The 21,623-nt window shown below is 41.3% G+C and overlaps 1 protein-coding gene across 1 annotated transcript in view; it reads left to right on the forward strand.

Moving 5' to 3' along the window:
- The window catches only part of LOC137277293 (sorting nexin-2-like), a 40,851-nt gene extending 21,209 nt beyond the window's left edge, over positions 1–19,642 (forward strand). The window contains exons 8-12 of the mRNA XM_067808953.1: positions 5,742–5,835; positions 11,560–11,765; positions 14,636–14,779; positions 17,471–17,623; positions 17,961–19,642. Coding sequence (XP_067665054.1) covers positions 5,742–5,835; positions 11,560–11,765; positions 14,636–14,779; positions 17,471–17,623; positions 17,961–18,011 — 648 coding nt within the window. The 3' untranslated portion in view covers positions 18,012–19,642. The remainder of the gene's footprint in view (positions 1–5,741; positions 5,836–11,559; positions 11,766–14,635; positions 14,780–17,470; positions 17,624–17,960) is intronic.
- The last annotated feature ends 1,981 nt before the right edge of the window (positions 19,643–21,623 follow it).

Consider the following 21,623-nt stretch of genomic DNA (forward strand, 5'->3'; position numbering starts at 1 on the left):
TTTGATCTGGTGAACGTTTTGTTTAACATCCAAATAATATATTTTCTAATGTTAATTCAATTTGTCCCTCGCCCAGTATCCCGAGCCATGAGGACAGTTCGGTCCACACTCCCTTTACAAAACTACATTCTAACAGTAGATGCCCAACAGACTCTCGAGCCTGTTTACAAAATGTGCATAATGGTGATTCTCTAATTCCAATCTTATGTAAATAAGTATTAGTTGTTTAAGTATTCTGACTAATCTTCTGATACACAGTAGCCATAGTGCAGTTCATCCCTCAAGTAGTGGTCAAGATACACAGTAGCCATAGTGCGTTTTTTACCTCTGATAGTAGTCAAGATACACAGTAGCCATTGTGCAGTTCATCCCTCAAGTAGTGGTCAAGATACACAGTAGCCATAGTGCAGTTCATCCCTCAAGTAGTGGTCAAGATACACAGTAACCATAGTGCAGTTCATCCCTCTAGTAGTGGTCAAGATACACAGTAACCATAGTGCAGTTCATTCCTCAAGTAGTGGTCAAGATACACAGTAGCCATAGTGCAGTTCATCCCTCAAGTAGTGGTCAAGATACACAGTGGCTATAGTGTGTTTTTTACCTCTGATAGTAGTCAAGATACACAGTAACCATAGTGCAGTTCATCCCTCAAGTAGTGGTCAAGATACACAGTAGCCATAGTGCAGTTCATCCCTCAAGTGGTGGTCAAGATACACAGTAGCCATAGTGCGTTTTTTACCTCTGATAGTAGTCAAGATACACAGTAACCATAGTGCAGTTCATCCCTCAAGTAGTGGTCAAGATACACAGTAACGATAGTGCAGTTCATCCCTCAAGTAGTGGTCAAGATACACAGTGGCTATAGTGTGTTTTTTACCTCTGATAGTAGTCAAGATACACAGTAGCCATAGTGCAGTTCATCCCTCAAGTAGTGGTCAAGATACACAGTAGCCATAGTGCAGTTCATCCCTCAAGTAGTGGTCAAGATACACAGTAGCCATAGTGCAGTTCATCCCTCAAGTAGTGGTCAAGATACACAGTAGCCATAGTGCAGTTCATCCCTCTAGTAGTAGTCAAGATACACAGAAGCCTTAGTGCAGTTCATCCCTCAAGTAGTGGTCAAGATACACAGTAGCCATAGTGCAGTTCATCCCTCAAGTAGTGGTCAAGATACACAATAGCCATAGTGCAGTTCATCCCTCTAGTAGTAGTCAAGATACACAGAAGCCTTAGTGCAGTTCATCCCTCAAGTAGTGGTCAAGATACACAGTAGCCATAGTGCAGTTCATCCCTCAAGTAGTGGTCAAGATACACAATAGCCATAGTGCAGTTCATCCCTCAAGTGGTGGTCAAGATACACAGTAGCCATAGTGCAGTTCATCCCTCAAGTAGTGGTCAAGATACACAGTAGCCATAGTGCGTTTTTTACCTCTGATAGTAGTCAAGATACACAGTAGCCATTGTGCAGTTCATCCCTCAAGTAGTGGTCAAGATACACAGTAGCCATAGTGCAGTTCATCCCTCAAGTAGTGGTCAAGATACACAGTAACCATAGTGCAGTTCATCCCTCTAGTAGTGGTCAAGATACACAGTAACCATAGTGCAGTTCATTCCTCAAGTAGTGGTCAAGATACACAGTAGCCATAGTGCAGTTCATCCCTCAAGTAGTGGTCAAGATACACAGTGGCTATAGTGTGTTTTTTACCTCTGATAGTAGTCAAGATACACAGTAACCATAGTGCAGTTCATCCCTCAAGTAGTGGTCAAGATACACAGTAGCCATAGTGCAGTTCATCCCTCAAGTGGTGGTCAAGATACACAGTAGCCATAGTGCGTTTTTTACCTCTGATAGTAGTCAAGATACACAGTAACCATAGTGCAGTTCATCCCTCAAGTAGTGGTCAAGATACACAGTAACGATAGTGCAGTTCATCCCTCAAGTAGTGGTCAAGATACACAGTGGCTATAGTGTGTTTTTTACCTCTGATAGTAGTCAAGATACACAGTAGCCATAGTGCAGTTCATCCCTCAAGTAGTGGTCAAGATACACAGTAGCCATAGTGCAGTTCATCCCTCAAGTAGTGGTCAAGATACACAGTAGCCATAGTGCAGTTCATCCCTCAAGTAGTGGTCAAGATACACAGTAGCCATAGTGCAGTTCATCCCTCTAGTAGTAGTCAAGATACACAGAAGCCTTAGTGCAGTTCATCCCTCAAGTAGTGGTCAAGATACACAGTAGCCATAGTGCAGTTCATCCCTCAAGTAGTGGTCAAGATACACAATAGCCATAGTGCAGTTCATCCCTCAAGTGACCCGTGAAGGTCCTGGGGTAGAATAGGCCTTCAGCAACCCATGCTTGCCATAAAAGGCGACTCAGCTTGTCGTAAGAGGCGACTAACGGGATCGGGTGGTCAGGCTCGCTGACTTGGTTGACACATGTCATCGGTTCCCAATTGCGCAGATTGATGCTCATGTTGTTGATCACTGGATTGTCTGGTCCAGACTCGATTATTTACAGACCGTCGCCATATAGCTGGAATATTGCTAAGTGCGACGTAAAACTAAACTCACTCACTCACTCACTCATCCCTCAAGTAGTGGTCAAGATAGACAGTGGCTATAGTGTGTTTTTTACCTCTGATAGTAGTCAAGATACACAGTAACCATAGTGCAGTTCATCCCTCAAGTAGTGGTCAAGATAGACAGTAACCATAGTGTGTTTTTTACCTCTGATAGTAGTCAAGATACACAGTAGCCATAGTGCAGTTCATCCCTCAAGTAGTGGTCAAGATACACAGTAGCCATAGTGCAGTTCATCCCTCAAGTAGTGGTCAAGATACACAGTGGCTATAGTGTGTTTTTTACCTCTGATAGTAGTCAAGATACACAGTAACCATAGTGCAGTTCATCCCTCAAGTAGTGGTCAAGATAGACAGTAACCATAGTGTGTTTTTTACCTCTGATAGTAGTCAAGATACACAGTAGCCATAGTGCAGTTCATCCCTCTAGTAGTGGTCAAGATACACAGTAGCCATAGTGCAGTTCATCCCTCAAGTAGTGGTCAAGATACACAGTAGCCATAGTGCAGTTCATCCCTCAAGTAGTGGTCAAGATACACAGTGGCTATAGTGTGTTTTTTACCTCTGATAGTAGTCAAGATACACAGTAGCCATAGTGCAGTTCATCCATTAAGTAGTGGTCAAGATACACAGTAGTCATAGTGCAGTTCATCCCTCAAGTAGTGGTCAAGATACACAGTGGCTATAGTGTGTTTTTTACCTCTGATAGTAGTCAAGATACACAGTAACCATAGTGCAGTTCATCCCTCAAGTGGTGGTCAAGATACACAGTAGCCATAGTGCAGTTCATCCCTCAAGTAGTGATCAAGATACACAGTAGCCTTAGTGCAGTTCATCCCTCAAGTAGTGGTCAAGATACACAGTAGCCTTAGTGCAGTTCATCCCTCAAATCTCACAATAGCCATAATGCAGGTTTATACTTCAAATAGTAATCAAGGTACAGAATAGCAATAGTGAATGCAGGTTTATTCTTCAAGTAGTAGTCAAGATACACTCTAGCCACAGTGCAGCTGTATACTTCTCACTAACAAGACACCCATTAGCCTTAGTGTACCCATATTCTTCTAACAGTCATCTAGAGACACGGTAGCCATAGTGCATCTGTGTGCTTATAACTGTCATCTAGAGACACAGTAGCCATATATTTGAAGGAAGGAGGGAACAGGTGTCCAATGAGGGATGGGATAAGGGTGTTTCCTGGATGATAAAGGCAGTTGGGAGGATAAGGATGTCCCCTGAATGATAAGGGCAGGTGGGAGGAAAGGATGTCCCCTGAATGATAAGGGCAGGTGGGAGGAAAGGATGTCCCCTGAATGATAAGGGCAGGTGGGAGGAAAGGATGTCTCCTGGATGATAAGGGCAGGTGGGAGGAAAGGATGTCCCCTGAATGATAAGGGCAGGTGGGAGGAAAGGATGTCCCCTGAATGATAAGGGCAGGTGGGAGGAAAGGATGTCCCCTGAATGATAAGGGCAGGTGGGAGGAAAGGATGTCTCCTGGATGATAAGGGCAGGTGAAAGGAAAGGATGTCTCCTGGATGATAAGGGCAGATTTGAAGATACGTATGTCTGCTGGATGATAAGGGCAGGTGGGAGTATAAGGATGTCTCCTGGATGATAAGGCCAGGTGAAAGGATGAAGATGTCTGTTTAATGATAAGGGCAGGTTGGGGGAAAGGATGTCTCCTGGATGATAAGGGCTGGTGAAAGGATGAGGATGTCTCCTGGATGATAAGGGCAGGTGGGAGGAATTTGTCTCTTGGAGTTGGTTGTGACCTAGAGGGTGGAATAGATGGCTATATGGCTGTGTCCATGAAGGGTTGTGTGTAGTAGGATTGGAGATAAAGATTCTTGTCCTGGGCCTAGATTTTCAAAGCCTCGTGGGATGGGGAGTTTTGTGCAATAGGAATGAGATGAATGATATTGACCTGGCTGGTGGGCTGGGGTTTGGGTATAAGGGTTATTGTCCTAGCTCATGGGCTGGGTTTTGGAGATAAAGATGAATTTTCTGGCTGGTGGGATGTGGGGTTTGGGGTAAGGGTTATTGTCCTGGCTGGTGAGAAGTAGGCATGTGTGCAGTATGGATGGGGAGGAGAGTTATTGTCCTAGCTGGTGAGATGGAGGTTTGTGCAGTAGGGTTGAAGATAAGGGTTATTGTTCTGACTGGTTAGATATAGGGTTGGAGAGAAGGAGGGTTGGAGATAAGGATTATTGTTCTGGCTGGTGAGATGGAGGGTCAGAGAAAAATGTTATTGTCCTGGTATTGGCTGGTGAAGTGATAGTTGTGTGCAATAGGGTTGGAGATGGGTGTTGGAGATGAGATTTATTTATTGCTGGTGAGAAGGATGTGTGTGTGCTTGAAGTTAGATGCAGTTTTATTGCGTGCATACAGTCATTGAGATGTATTGATTTTCAGTAAGTCTGCTTCTAAAGAGGAGCAAACTGTTCAGTTTTCCGAAGTGTTGTTTATTCCATTCATCAAAAAGCGTGGAATTTGTGTCAGAATGCAATAGATGCCATTGCAGAACACATTCAGTATTGTTAGGGCCAGCCCTTGTAGATGTTAGAGACAGTAAAAACAGTATAGTGCTTCTGCTACCAAAAACTTTCTGTAAGCAGATTGCATGATGTTGCAGCAAGTCTAGTTTGTCCTGGAAAGTGAGTGAGTTAACATTTAACGTCACATTGGCATTGTTTTCCGCCATATAAGGATGTATGGTCTAGCAGAGGGATATGGCTTCTGAAATCATTATTTTCGTTTCTAGTTGTCTGATGTGAGAATGCAGACAGTGACTTGTCCATTGTGTCACTCTGTGTTGTGCATATTCCTGCATGTAGGAACCAGTCACATACCTTTGTGCATGAGGAATACCAAACTGCATGGTAAAACATGAATTGAAGTTGTCTAATTGTTCCTGTTTCACCCTTTTGGGTCCTTCTTCCTTCAAGCATGATTTCTTTGTGAATGTCTTAGGACAAATCTGTATGTTCTGTAATATTCTGAGTAAATCCAAGACAGTTTTCCAGGCAGTAGCTATTTATGGCTCCTTTCTTCTGCATATGTACATAGTTGAACAAAGCAAAGTATACGCAGAAGAGATAATATTAATGATCATGTTTTGATGCCTCGTATAGACACACTATAACACACTTGTTTTGTTTTCAGTGGTTTGAGGAGAAACAGCAGCAAATTGAGGCCTTGGACCAACAACTCCGTAAACTCCACTCCAGTGTTGAGGCTCTCTCCATGCACAGGAAAGGTACAAACCTTTACACATTTTCTCCATGCACAGAAAAGGTACACACTGTTACACATTCTCTCCATGCACAGGAAAGGTACACACTGTTACACATTCTCTCCATGCACAGGAAAGGTACCCAAGGTTACCTATTCTCTCCATGCACAGAAAAGGTACACACTGTTACACATTCTGTCCATTCACAGAAAAGGTACACACTGTTACACATTCTGTCCATTCACAGAAAAGGTACACACTGTTACACATTCTCTCCATGCACAGGAAAGGTACACACTGTTACACATTCTCTCCATGCACAGGAAAGGTACACACTGTTACACATTCTCTCCATGCACAGGAAAGGTACCCAAGGTTACCTATTCTCTCCATGCACAGAAAAGGTACACACTGTTACACATTCTGTCCATTCACAGAAAAGGTACACACTGTTACACATTCTGTCCATTCACAGAAAAGGTACACACTGTTACACATTCTCTCCATGCACAGAAAATGTACACACTGTTACCTATTCTCTCCATGCACAGGAAAGGTACCCAAGGTTACCTATTCTCTCCATTCACAGAAAAGGTACACACTGTTACACATTCTGTCCATTCACAGAAAAGGTACACACTGTTACACATTCTGTCCATTCACAGAAAAGGTACACACTGTTACACATTCTCTCCATGCACATGAAAGGTACACACTGTTACACATTCTGTCCATTCACAGAAAAGGTACACACTGTTACACATTCTCTCCATGCACAGGAAAGGTACACACTGTTACACATTCTCTCCATGCACAGGAAAGGTACACACTGTTACCCATTCTGTCCATTCACAGAAAAGGTACACACTGTTACACATTCTCTCCATGCACAGAAAAGGTACACACTGTTACACATTCTCTCCATGCACATGAAAGGTACCCAAGGTTACCTATTCTCTCCATGCACAGAAAAGGTACACACTGTTACACATTCTGTCCATTCACAGAAAAGGTACACACTGTTACACATTCTGTCCATTCACAGAAAAGGTACACACTGTTACACATTCTCTCCATGCACAGGAAAGGTACACACTGTTACACATTCTCTCCATGCACAGGAAAGGTACACACTGTTACACATTCTGTCCATTCACAGAAAAGGTACACACTGTTACACATTCTGTACATTCACAGAAAAGGTACACACTGTTACACATTCTCTCCATGCACAGAAAAGGTACACACTGTTACACATTCTCTCCATGCACAGGAAAGGTACACACTGTTACCCATTCTGTCCATTCACAGAAAAGGTACACACTGTTACCCATTCTGTCCATTCACAGGAAAGGTACACACTGTTACACATTCTGTCCATTCACAGAAAAGGTACACACTGTTACCCATTCTGTCCATTCACAGGAAAGGTACACACTGTTACACCTTCTCTCCATGCACAGAAAAGGTACACACTGTTACACATTCTGTCCATTCACAGGAAAGGTACACACTGTTACACATTCTCTCCATGCACAGGAAAGGTACCCAAGGTTACCTATTCTCTCCATGCACAGAAAAGGTACACACTGTTACACATTCTGTCCATTCACAGAAAAGGTACACACTGTTACACATTCTGTCCATTCACAGAAAAGGTACACACTGTTACACATTCTGTCCATTCACAGAAAAGGTACACACTGTTACACATTCTCTCCATGCACAGGAAAGGTACACACTGTTACACATTCTCTCCATGCACAGGAAAGGTACACACTGTTACACATTCTGTCCATTCACAGAAAAGGTACACACTGTTACACATTCTGTCCATTCACAGAAAAGGTACACACTGTTACACATTCTCTCCATGCACAGAAAAGGTACACACTGTTACACATTCTCTCCATGCACAGGAAAGGTACACACAGTTACCCATTCTGTCCATTCACAGAAAAGGTACACACTGTTACCCATTCTCTCCATTCACAGGAAAGGTACACACTGTTACACATTCTGTCCATTCACAGAAAAGGTACACACTGTTGCACCTTCTCTCCATGCACAGGAAAGGTACACACTGTTACACATTCTCTCCATGCACAGGAAAGGTACACACTGTTACACCTTCTCTCCATGCACAGGAAAGGTACACACTGTTACACATTCTGTCCATTCACAGAAAAGGTACACACTGTTACACATTCTCTCCATGCACAGAAAAGGTACACACTGTTACACATTCTCTCCATGCACAGGAAAGGTACACACTGTTACACATTCTCTCCATGCACAGGAAAGGTACACACTGTTACACCTTCTCTCCATGGACAGGAAATGTACACACTGTTACACCTTCTCTCCATGCACAGGAAAGGTACACACTGTTACACATTCTCTCCATGCACAGGAAAGGTACCCAAGGTTACCTATTCTCTCCATGCACAGAAAAGGTACACACTGTTACACATTCTGTCCATTCACAGAAAAGGTACACACTGTTACCCATTCTGTCCATTCATGGAAAAGGTACACACTGTTACACCTTCTCTCCATGCACATGAAAGGTACACACTGTTACCCATTCTGTCCATTCACAGGAAAGGTACACACTGTTACACATTCTGTCCATTCACAGAAAAGGTACACACTGTTACACATTCTCTCCATGCACAGGAAAGGTACACACTGTTACACATTCTCTCCATGCACAGGAAAGGTACCCAAGGTTACCTATTCTCTCCATGCACAGAAAAGGTACACACTGTTACACATTCTCTCCATGCACAGGAAAGGTACACACTGTTACCCATTCTGTCCATTCACAGAAAAGGTACACACTGTTACCTATTCTCTCCATGCACAGAAAATGTACACACTGTTACCTATTCTCTCCATGCACAGGAAAGGTACCCAAGGTTACCTATTCTCTCCATTCACAGAAAAGGTACACACTGTTACACATTCTGTCCATTCACAGAAAAGGTACACACTGTTACACATTCTGTCCATTCACAGAAAAGGTACACATTGTTACACATTCTCTCCATGCACATGAAAGGTACACACTGTTACACATTCTGTCCATTCACAGAAAAGGTACACACTGTTACACATTCTCTCCATGCACAGAAAAGGTACACACTGTTACACATTCTCTCCATGCACAGGAAAGGTACACACTGTTACCCATTCTGTCCATTCACAGAAAAGGTACACACTGTTACACATTCTCTCCATGCACAGAAAAGGTACACACTGTTACACATTCTCTCCATGCACATGAAAGGTACCCAAGGTTACCTATTCTCTCCATGCACAGAAAAGGTACACACTGTTACACATTCTGTCCATTCACAGAAAAGGTACACACTGTTACACATTCTGTCCATTCACAGAAAAGGTACACACTGTTACACATTCTCTCCATGCACAGGAAAGGTACACACTGTTACACATTCTCTCCATGCACAGGAAAGGTACACACTGTTACACATTCTGTCCATTCACAGAAAAGGTACACACTGTTACACATTCTGTACATTCACAGAAAAGGTACACACTGTTACACATTCTCTCCATGCACAGAAAAGGTACACACTGTTACACATTCTCTCCATGCACAGGAAAGGTACACACTGTTACCCATTCTGTCCATTCACAGAAAAGGTACACACTGTTACCCATTCTGTCCATTCACAGGAAAGGTACACACTGTTACACATTCTGTCCATTCACAGAAAAGGTACACACTGTTACCCATTCTGTCCATTCACAGGAAAGGTACACACTGTTACACCTTCTCTCCATGCACAGAAAAGGTACACACTGTTACACATTCTCTCCATGCACAGGAAAGGTACACACTGTTACACATTCTCTCCATGCACAGGAAAGGTACCCAAGGTTACCTATTCTCTCCATGCACAGAAAAGGTACACACTGTTACACATTCTGTCCATTCACAGAAAAGGTACACACTGTTACACATTCTGTCCATTCACAGAAAAGGTACACACTGTTACACATTCTGTCCATTCACAGAAAAGGTACACACTGTTACACATTCTCTCCATGCACAGGAAAGGTACACACTGTTACACATTCTGTCCATTCACAGAAAAGGTACACACTGTTACACATTCTGTCCATTCACAGAAAAGGTACACACTGTTACACATTCTCTCCATGCACAGAAAAGGTACACACTGTTACACATTCTCTCCATGCACAGGAAAGGTACACACTGTTACCCATTCTGTCCATTCACAGAAAAGGTACACACTGTTACCCATTCTGTCCATTCACAGGAAAGGTACACACTGTTACACATTCTGTCCATTCACAGAAAAGGTACACACTGTTGCACCTTCTCTCCATGCACAGGAAAGGTACACACTGTTACACATTCTCTCCATGCACAGGAAAGGTACACACTGTTACACCTTCTCTCCATGCACAGGAAAGGTACACACTGTTACACATTCTGTCCATTCACAGAAAAGGTACACACTGTTACACATTCTCTCCATGCACAGAAAAGGTACACACTGTTACACATTCTCTCCATGCACATGAAAGGTACACACTGTTACACATTCTCTCCATGCACAGGAAAGGTACACACTGTTACACCTTCTCTCCATGGACAGGAAATGTACACACTGTTACACCTTCTCTCCATGCACAGGAAAGGTACACACTGTTACACATTCTCTCCATGCACAGGAAAGGTACCCAAGGTTACCTATTCTCTCCATGCACAGAAAAGGTACACACTGTTACACATTCTGTCCATTCACAGAAAAGGTACACACTGTTACCCATTCTGTCCATTCATAGAAAAGGTACACACTGTTACACCTTCTCTCCATGCACATGAAAGGTACACACTGTTACCCATTCTGTCCATTCACAGGAAAGGTACACACTGTTACACATTCTGTCCATTCACAGAAAAGGTACACACTGTTACACATTCTCTCCATGCACAGGAAAGGTACACACTGTTACACATTCTCTCCATGCACAGGAAAGGTACACACTGTTACACATTCTCTCCATGCACAGGAAAGGTACACACTGTTACCCATTCTGTCCATTCACAGAAAAGGTACACACTGTTACCCATTCTGTCCATTCACAGGAAAGGTACACACTGTTACCCATTCTGTCCATTCACAGAAAAGGTACACACTGTTACCCATTCTGTCCATTCACAGAAAAGGCACACACTGTTACACATTCTCTCCATGCACATGAAAGGTACACACTGTTACACATTCTCTCCATGCACAGGAAAGGTACACACTGTTACACATTCTCTCCATGCACAGGAAAGGTACACACTGTTACACATTCTCTCCATGCACAGGAAAGGTACACACTGTTACCCATTCTCTCCATGCACAGGAAAGGTACCCAAGGTTACCTATTCTCTCCATGCACAGAAAAGGTACACACTGTTACCCATTCTCTTCATGCATAGGAAAGGTACACACTATCACACCTTCTCTCCATGCACAGAATACACACTATTACTACTTTTCTCCATGTACAGAAAAGGTACATACTGTTGCACATTCTCTCCACACACAGGTAATTACACATTAGCTCCATCTATGGTAGGAGATGCTGACCGTTACATATTGTCTCCAGGAATATGTCAGGCACTAATATGTAATCAGTTGTTTCATGGTTGTGCTTCCTGTGTGCATCAATTCTCCCATTTGTCATATCCCTTAGAGCTGAGCTCAACTACAGCTGTGTTTGCCAAGAGTGCTGCCATGCTGGGAAGTGTAGAGGAGCACACCGCATTGTCCCGGGCTCTGTCCCAGCTGGCAGAGACAGAGGAGAAGATCGAGCAGCTGCACAAGGAACAGGCAGAACATGACTTCTTCACCATGGCTGAACTTATGAAGGACTACATCTCCCTCATAGGAGCAGTCAAGGTAAGACTTTGGCAACAGCTATAGAAGTTGATTACACTGAAGTAGCCAGGTCCAGCAGTATTGTGCCAGACTTGACTGATGTTGAGTGGACTTGACCATTACAATCTATATACAGTCTGCACCTTAACTCCAGATATCTAGGGCCTGTGTGCATTAAGCACTCCTGCAATGTTTTACATAAATGTTGTTCAAAATGTGGTGTTATCCAACTGATGGCGGAACACAATTTATAAACCGACAGTGATGGCACTGTCTTAGGGGACTCTTTTTCTCATATCCCTCAAATCTGATGCAATCTATCTTCCTTGGGCCATTTTCTAAATAACATCCATCTGCCCCGAGCATTATTTTAGTAATGCCTGTGCCCAGGCATTATTTTAATAACATCCCTCTGCCCCAGAACTTAGCATTATTACTTGTTATCCCCATGGCGTGAAGTGGGGGATAGGTACATATGGATTGGAGTATCTTAATACCCGCTGACTAGATTCCTTTCATATTTGATATCTAGGTTTTACCTTCATCTCACGGTCACAAGGGGACTTGAGTGTTTTACCTTGTCAACAAGATATCTCAAGAACCGTTCACTGGATTGTCTTCATATTCCGCACCAAGCTTTATCTAGGGAAGGTGCGGCGACCAGATAATTTTGGAGAAGTTCAATCTTATTTTCACTGACAAATTTATATGATCAAAAATAGACTTTCAAGCCTCTCATTGAATGTTGTTTTACAAGCAATTCCTTTATTACTATTTTGTCCATATTTCACACACCATGACATTCATGTCAAGGCAGTGTATGATATAGCATCTGTCCAGTGGCCTGCTGCTTGCTAATTACATAATGGGCTTACAACTTTATTGCATAGCAAGCCCTGTGGGCCAATCCATTTTCAAAGGGTATACACTTGAACATGTCATTGACTATGGGAAATATTTCAAAAATAATCTACAATTGTTGAAGCTAGACAATGTCTGTATTGTTCATGATCAATAAAACTTACATAGATCAGCCTACCAATTTATCTAAACTAAATGTGATTGGTCTAGGGAATGCTTTCAGCCAGTGAACAGTGATGGTCTTTTCTGATAGTCTGTCACAATCACACATCAATTCATAAATTACATTATTGTAACATCTTATATCAGTTTTCTATATTTCATACAGGGCTGGTTACATGTTAGGAGGGCCATCAACATTTTAAGTTCATCTGTGCTTTTTAGGAGTTTTATTCACTGGTCAAGGTGACTGTTCAAAATATTTTGTGTTTGAACAACTACAGTGCAAATTTTCCGGAGAGTTTGAGAGTAATGTTTTTGTTGACATTTCACTTCATCTTAAACTACAAGTTTCACTTTCATTTCTTTGATTTGATAATATGCGGCAGGGGATAATGTCACATTAGTGACAATGCTTGTTTTGAAGAGTGGTATGACTTTGTCTTGCCATCACTGAATATGATTATAAGATGACCCATGAAGGTCCCAGTGTAGAATAGGCCTTCAGCAACCCATGCTTGCCATAAAAGGCGACTATGCTTGTACTAAGAGGCGACCAACAGAATCGGGTGGTCAGTCTTGCTGACTTGATTGACACATGTCATTGGTTCCCAATTGCACAGATCGATGCTCATGTTGTTGATCACTGAATTGTCTGCTCCAGTCTAGATTATTTACACACCGCCGCCATATAGCTGGAATATTGCTAAGTGTGGCGTAAAACTAAACTCACTCACTCACTATGATTGTAAGATATGACTTTACTGACAATTTCCAACATGCAGTACCGACACCAGGTTTCGAATCTGCATCCCATTGCTTACCAGCCTGGCATTTTTTATCAACTAGACTACAAAATGATTGCTGTGAAGAATAAGATTACACAATCACACTAAAGCGTGTGTTCCTCGTAAGATGGGTTGTATATTCAGCACACATGCAGAGCACGGGTAGCATGTACAAGGCGAGGTATCAGCTGCCAAACTCATCCCAGTTGTTTTCATCAGTGAATACCAAATAATGAAATAAGATCTAAAGTATATCTTCTGTCAGTTTACAAGTTGGATATAATATGACCTGTGGGTGTTATTGAAAAGCAAATTGAAGAGGGTCATGTTATATCCTACACATGCAGCATATAGGTCACTTGTCAGTGAGTGTGGAGAGTAGTTGCATTTTGTAGTGTTGTTTCCCAAAATAGCTGTATTCTCTCACCTGGGTAGGGCGATGTAGCAGCAAGAAGATTAACGTGCTAATGCCCTACAGCTTCTCAGGTGGTGGGGCTAAGTATTTGACTGTGCATACGTCATGATTCTCTTTAAATGCTATATCTCATAAACTTTTGTATTCAATTTCCTTAAGTGGCATTAATGTTAAAAGCTAAATTTTTTATATTTGGTGGCATCTTACAGTGGGGATTACACAGACACCAATCAGTTTGGGTGACAGTGACCTCAGTTTTAAGATCACCATAACACTTTGATCACTTGTTGACATGATATTTCATGCACTGTTGTACCAAATGTTTTCCAATTTTAGTGACAGGCAACATTGGGTGATTACACTGACACCAATATATTTTGGTGACCTTGACTTTATTTCAGAGATCACCATGACACTGTCCACTTTTCAAACTCTTGTTAACACGATTTTTCATGCACTGTTGAATCCAGTGTCTTCAAATTTGTTGACTGCCTACTTTTAAGTATTACATAGATATCAGTAAATTTGGGTGATGTTTACCTTCAAGGTCACCATGTCACTTTAACCATTTTTTGGGTGTTTACACAGATACCAGTCATTTCATGGTGACCTGACCTTATTTGTAGCAAGTGTTTCATGACCACAGCATGTTTTGTAATGCTTTGCAGGAGGTGTTTCATGAGCGATACAAGCTGTACAAAAACTGGAAGGATGCTGAGGTTGTCTTGGGGAAGAAACGTGAGAACAAGGCCAAACTTGAGGTGCAGCACAAGACTGACAAGATCTCACAGGCACAACAGGAGATCACTGAGGTCAGTTCATAGCATCTATCAGTCAAGCAACTATCTGCCAGTGTGCCAAGCATGCAAGTGTCAGTCTTTCAAGCATGTCACTGTCATTGCGTCATGCATGTCACTGTCAGTGTCTCAAGTATGTGACTGTTAATGTGTCAAGCATGTCACTGTCAGTATGTCAAGCATGTCACTGTCTATATGTGTGTTAAGTATGTCACTGACAGTGTCTAAAGCATGTCACTGTCAGGGTCTCAAGGCTTGTCACAGTCAGTGTGTCATCATGTCACTGTCAGTGTGTCATGTATGTCACTGTCAGTGTCTCAAGTATGCGACTGTTAATGTGTCATGCATGTGACTGTGAGTGTGTCATGCATGTCAGTGTCAGTGTGTCATGCATGTCACTGTGAGTGTGTCATGCATGTCAGTGTCAGTGTGTCTTGCATGTGACTGTCAGTGTGTCAAACATGTTACTGTAAGTGTGTTCAGCATATCACTGTCTGAATGTCAAGCATGTAGCCATCAGTGTGTCAAGCATGCCAGAGTCCGTGTCTGAAGCATGTCATAGTGTTAGGCATGTGACTGTCAGTGTGTCAAGTATGTAACTGTTTATGTGTCAAGCCTCTCACTGTTAGGGAGTGAAGTAGGTAACTATTTGTGTGTCAAGCATGTGACTCTTAGGGGGTGAAGTAGGTAACTGTTTGTGTGTCAAGCATGTGACTGTTAGGTAGTGAAGTATGTAACTGCTTGTGTGTCAAGCATGAGACTATTAGGGAGTGAAGTAGGTAACTGCTTGTGTGTCAAGCATGAGACTGTTAGGGAGTGAAGTAGGTAACTATTTGTGTGTCAAGCATGTGAGTCTTAGGGAGTGAAGTAGGTAACTGCTTGTGTGTCAAGCATGTGACTGTTAGGGGGTGAAGTATGTAACTGCTTGTTTGTCTGAAATTGGCACAGAATGCGTAGTGATGGCTTTCCATACAGTGTAACTGTTGCCTGGGTATCAGACTTAGTCTGTGTTTGTTTCTGTTCATGTGTACAGGAATGTTACATTTCACTGTGCTAGCTTTAGGAATGCCTCAAGTCTCCTGTATTCAGACATATCAACAAGTGTTGGCCCTTCCAGTATCATAATTAGCATTTTGTCATCACATGGCTCATGTGCCTCGTTATTCTGTTTCTGGTGATATTTTCATCGTGGAAAACCTGTTTATCATTTTAAAAATGAAGACTATTATATGTCCAGACCAGTGCTCTGTATACATTCTCATGCAATCGTATATATTTATATATTTTCATGGGGTGCAGTTCTTAAAGAAAGTTCACAAAAGACCTGTTTGCGCAGTTGATTTTTTGTGCATTTCAAACACCTGAGCAATGGTAACCACCACAAAGTTTTCACAACAAAGCTATCTGCCATAATTGAATTGTGTTTACTAAAACAATCAGAGTGGTTTGATTGTACTTGTGTCAACATGACAACACATCTCCCATATGTGAGATCAATGGGCAATGAATTAAGGTAGAGTGCAAAAAATCACCACTTATACAGATATTATTGAACTCTGTGGAAGTATCATTCTAGGTCATGACCTGTGACAAGAATATTTCAGCATTAAACATCATGCCCGAGCGCTAAGTGCGAGGTGACAAAAATCAAGATGTCACTTGAAATACATTACACAATCACACTAAAAGATGGAAAAAGTAAGTTGTCATGTACATTTGACACCTTAGCCGAATCATTAATTTTTTTCAACAATATTGAGAAGAATGGTTATTAATTCTGATTCTGTGGATAATATATGGTTATTTGAAATGTATTAAGTGTTTTCATACATTGTAAGGATTTAATAAATGAATCATACGGTAGTTACGTTCCGGTCTGCGGTATTGAATGTGTTTTTGATCCTGCCATACCATTAATATTTTTATTACTGGCCCTGATAGAGTATTGCCATCTGATACATTATTAATTTATCGTCTCACATGCTAAATGCCTCTCATCTGGGTCGATGCTAAGCGAGGCATCCAGCCAATGGCAATTTTCACTAGGGGTTGTTACTAAAAGTAGACATGGAATTCCATACCCATATCACATGTGATGCAGATCGAAATTACTGGACAGTTTCCTTAAATGTTGCCAAATAGTGTATTTTAGCTGCTGACTTGTAAACAGTGATTTGAATGCATTCATGTTTGAACAGCATATATCTCTAAATCATCCTGCTCCTACTACCATTCCTGTGAAGGCAGATTGCATTATTTCTTCATCCATCCAAATCATGTCACCTTAAGATGTAAACATTTAATCACACATTTGATGGTTAAATAAGATGTAATATACACAGGTTGCTTGCTCTCTTGTAGTACTGTTTATTATCTGTATATATATTTTTCTCACTCTTATTCCTTAAATATATTTCTGGATTTAGTTTCCATTTGAAAAGAGAACAAGGATGGGGAAAAAAGTACCCTTTGAACTTGGTTCAAGGATGGGGAAAGTTTGGCCTTGGACAAACTTTCCACGGGGAAGATTATGCCTAGCAGGGGGGAAGTCCCTGTGTACATGTAGTGTTTGCAGTGTGTGTTTATCAGCATGTATCTATAGTTTTCATTTCTTTGTATGGAACTAAGTGTAAGTTTCATATATTCTAGTTGATTTACTGATCAGCAGCCTCTGCTGTACTCATAGAAATATTGGCTTGTTTGCAGTATGAACAAAAAGTAGAAAAGGGCCAAGAGGATTTTGAGAAGATATCTGACACAATAAGGAAAGAGATTCGTCGCTTTGAAAAGTATCGTGTGATTGACTTCAAGAACAGTGTGGTGAAATACTTGGAAGCTCTGATGGAAAACCAGCAGAAGGTAGGCTGATGATACTCACATAGCCAGTGACAGTCTGCCTCTGTCTTGAGCAACTTATGTCAACTCAGAAGAGAGTCACTAGAAATATACTAGAATACTGAATCACAAGAGATATGATTACACAATGCCATGATCACTTGAGATATGCCGGAATACAGAGGGAAGGGAGATATATACTTGGAGTATTACTTGGAGTTACTTGAGTTGTACTTTGATAATTCTATCTATTAACCCTTTGTCATAACTTTTACTGACAAACCCTATTGGGCTAGGTTATAATACACCTTTATTGCAGTCACATTTACTATGATCATATGTGGAATGTTTCTACTTCCAGATGATAAAGTTCTGGGAAACATTCCTGCCCGAGGCTAAAGCTATCGCATGATACGCTGAAGTGTTCAGAGATTGTACAGTGGACATTTACTACAGTAATCAATATTTACTTTACATTGTCCTTCGGTTTGGAAGCTTGTCTTCAAGCTAGTCAGTGAGTCTGGTTTTGTACTGCATAACAACTTGATCCCAGCTGCTGGTGTGACTCACTAACCCTGGAGTGGGTCTATCTCACTGACTATCTCACTATCTACACCACAGTATATATACTACATATGAGGCCCCACAATTAAACAATTATCTACAATATTACTGTCCCATGGCTTAGTCTCATGTGCTCACACATTTCTTGTTATGATTTTCACATTTCCTGTATGCTGTCCATGTCATTGTGTAGATTGTCAACGTTTGGGTGGACATGGAATGTTCTTTGGATACAAAGTGTTAGATGTACACTTGCCTTTTTTAGCTCTTAGACTAAGTCACAGGATTTATTTGCTGATGCATAAGTTCAAATATGTGATATTGTATATTCTTCATAACATTCAGTTATTAAACAATTTGAACATATTTGAAATGAAATATTTCCTTACTTATACTATATCATTTGGATTAGGTTCTCAGGCGAATGTTTCAACAACTGCCACACTTAGTTTCCTGAGAAATGTAAGAGGATGTGTGTTAAAGTCATAATAGAGCACAACAAGAGCTGAAGCATGTGCAAGTCTGATTAGCAGGGTCTTGCGACACATGCCTACACTGGACAAGTGGTGGCATTGTGTCTGACCATACTACTGTTTATCTTCATAACTATATGTTATTGTAGACAGGTACAGACATTGCTTCATCACACACATGGCATCATCAGCGGTTCTCAGGGTTGGCTGTTCCAGTGTCGCCCACTTGTCACAGTACTGGTGTCATGGGACATGTTGGAATGTGATGTTTTACAAACCCTTGCAGTATTGCTGATGTACTAAGGAAACATCGGAACTATGCACACAGGAAGATTCCTGCTTCACCTTCTTCACATCTACCTGTAAGAACAGCACTGCTCATAGTCTCACCACCTGCACACCCAGCACATCTGCAAAACAATGACTGAGACAGAAGAGTCTCCTCCACATACACAGTCAGGTGGAACCTGTTGTGTCTGTGGGTGCCTGTTGCTGTACATAGCCACCCGTCATTAGGTTATGTTCTTGTCACGCTACAGGTGCTGTGTGAACACACTACAATTCCACACAGGTATCTTACCTGATGATGCCAGTTTGCATCTCATTCATTGCTCACAAGTAGATTTATGGTAGTCAGTTAATATGCATTTTAGGAAAGTACTATTGTTGTACAAATGGAATTTGCAAGAGGATTTTAGAATAATTTGTTGTAAATCTTTTATGATGACATGGATCAAGGACTATTGTTTTATGCTACACAATATCTTCAGAGATAAGTCATGGTACTACCAGCTGTGCAATTTTTTTCAACTATAACAAACTCTGCAGTTTCAGGTGTTTGATTTTAGTGTGTTAAGATGGCTCCCAAAGAGAGCATTGATGTCAACACGTGTATTATTTAGCTTTATGTGAGTCTGTGGCGATTCTGTGACTTGTACATTTCATGCCACTGTGTACTTGTTACATTGTGTACATCTCATGTTGAATGAACAACGTATTTGTTACATCTCGTTTTAGAGTTTTCTTTCACTGGTGAGAACAGACAGTATGTTAGAATAATTAAATTTTTATTGTGTTCATTAAAATTCTGGCAATCTGATTGGTTAACTGGGAACATTTCTTTTGATTTCATTTCCCAATGAATCTGAAAAACATAAGCCACACCCACCGAACCGGACTACTTTCGGACCTGAGGAATGTCGGGGAATCCCTTTACACAGCGGGGGAATTCCCTTGCACTCGGGTACCTTAATGAACTTTGGGTAAACATTGAAGTGATACATTGTGGTTAACATAAACATGCAAATCAAAATTATCCGTGAACGTTAATAACGTTGCAACGCTCCACAAGAGCATGCGCACGTTGAAACATCAGTTCATGGCATCGCAATCCCAGTCACATCACAGCCTCTTTCTGCTTGCGCAAATACTACAATCTCAGTTCCACTAACTTCATATCATCGGGCTTCTTTTCCATTTCTCACTTTTCAAACTGTCTCTTTCAGTTCGCATTTAGTAATTCAAACGTTTGAACTTGAAACTTTGCCGATACCGGGACGCGTCACGTTGAGTTGTTCGACTCTGATTCGTCGACCGATGTTAGCTTGGTTGATTGACAGCTGTTTGGGGGTGCTCTATGCTGATTGGCTAATGGTTTGGCAGGCGTGTCATTTTATGTAAATGAGTCACCTGAGTCATGTCACGCCATTACCGAATTCTTACACCGAAAATGTTAATCGGTGGTAATAAAGATATCTGTTTCGATGAATTTGATTATGTTAAGAAAATATTGTTGACATGGTATAGTATTTGTTGCTGAATTTAATTATAAGGATTGACTTTGTATTTCTTTCGTTGCATTGAAGTATGAATTGAAGTATGAAACTAAAAACCAAGGTGCAAACTTTTGTAAGAATCCGCTACGCGGATTCATACAGTTTGCACCTTGGTTTTTAGTTTCATACTTCAATGCAACGAAAGAAATACACAGTCAATCCTTAAAGGTCACATGCAACGTAAAACACAACTTTGCAGATTCTGGTACCTTTCGGTATGCACTTACCGAAACAAATCATAAAAAATGCCAATTCAACCTATAAAGTTGAAAAAAACGCGATGAAAAAAAAGCCCGCGAAATCGGAGTTCAAACGTTTCACTAAATTCCCCCCAGCGCTGGGGGGAAAACTGGTTTCAATAGCTGTGCTGCGCTGCGTCCATAACGCATGCGCAGTGAATAGGTTCGCGGAGCTTGAAACAGTATGCATGAACAGAGTCTGAGTTCGTGAGCAGTAGTCTAACCTTGGTTGTGTACACAAACAAGTACATAATCTACTCGTTACGTAAAAAACCTTGTTGATTGTGGTAAGCAGTCTCTGTCACAGAGAAAGCTCAGTGTCTGGTTTATTCACACCTATATGTCTGCCTGCCTGTCTGCTAAAGACAACATGCAATACACAGCTTCAATCATTGACCAGTGCAATTTGAACTTAACACCTATCAGACTATACGACATAAAGAAAATAAGATGATTTATGACTCGTGCACCCGAGTCCCGTGTCTGCCATATTTTGAAATTAGGCACGTGTGATACACATGACATGTTTTTATGTCTGTGGGTTGCAAACAAACTACATTCATTTTTTTAGGATGACTGGATCTGACGGATACTGGTGCAAACTCTTGTCGGCTGCAAGTCCTGCTTTGCACTTGGACGAACGACAGTTTCCAGTTCACCATCTCTACTGAGATAATTTTTTATTGGATCGAACGAAAATTCAGAGAACATGTATTTTCCAAACCCAACATCTCTTTATACATTCTTCATGGATAACGACTTCTTTTAGTGTATATGATTTTGTTTGACAACAGTATATGAATCCATACTGAAACGACGCATCAAGTACACAAAAAGAAGTTGTTATCCATAAAGAATCTTATTTTCTTGTGACTGGCTATACTTCTAACATGCCCATCAAACAGTTCATCTT

This window comes from Haliotis asinina, chromosome 3 (genome assembly GCF_037392515.1).
Source record: "Haliotis asinina isolate JCU_RB_2024 chromosome 3, JCU_Hal_asi_v2, whole genome shotgun sequence".
Taxonomy (NCBI): Eukaryota; Metazoa; Mollusca; class Gastropoda; order Lepetellida; family Haliotidae; genus Haliotis; species Haliotis asinina.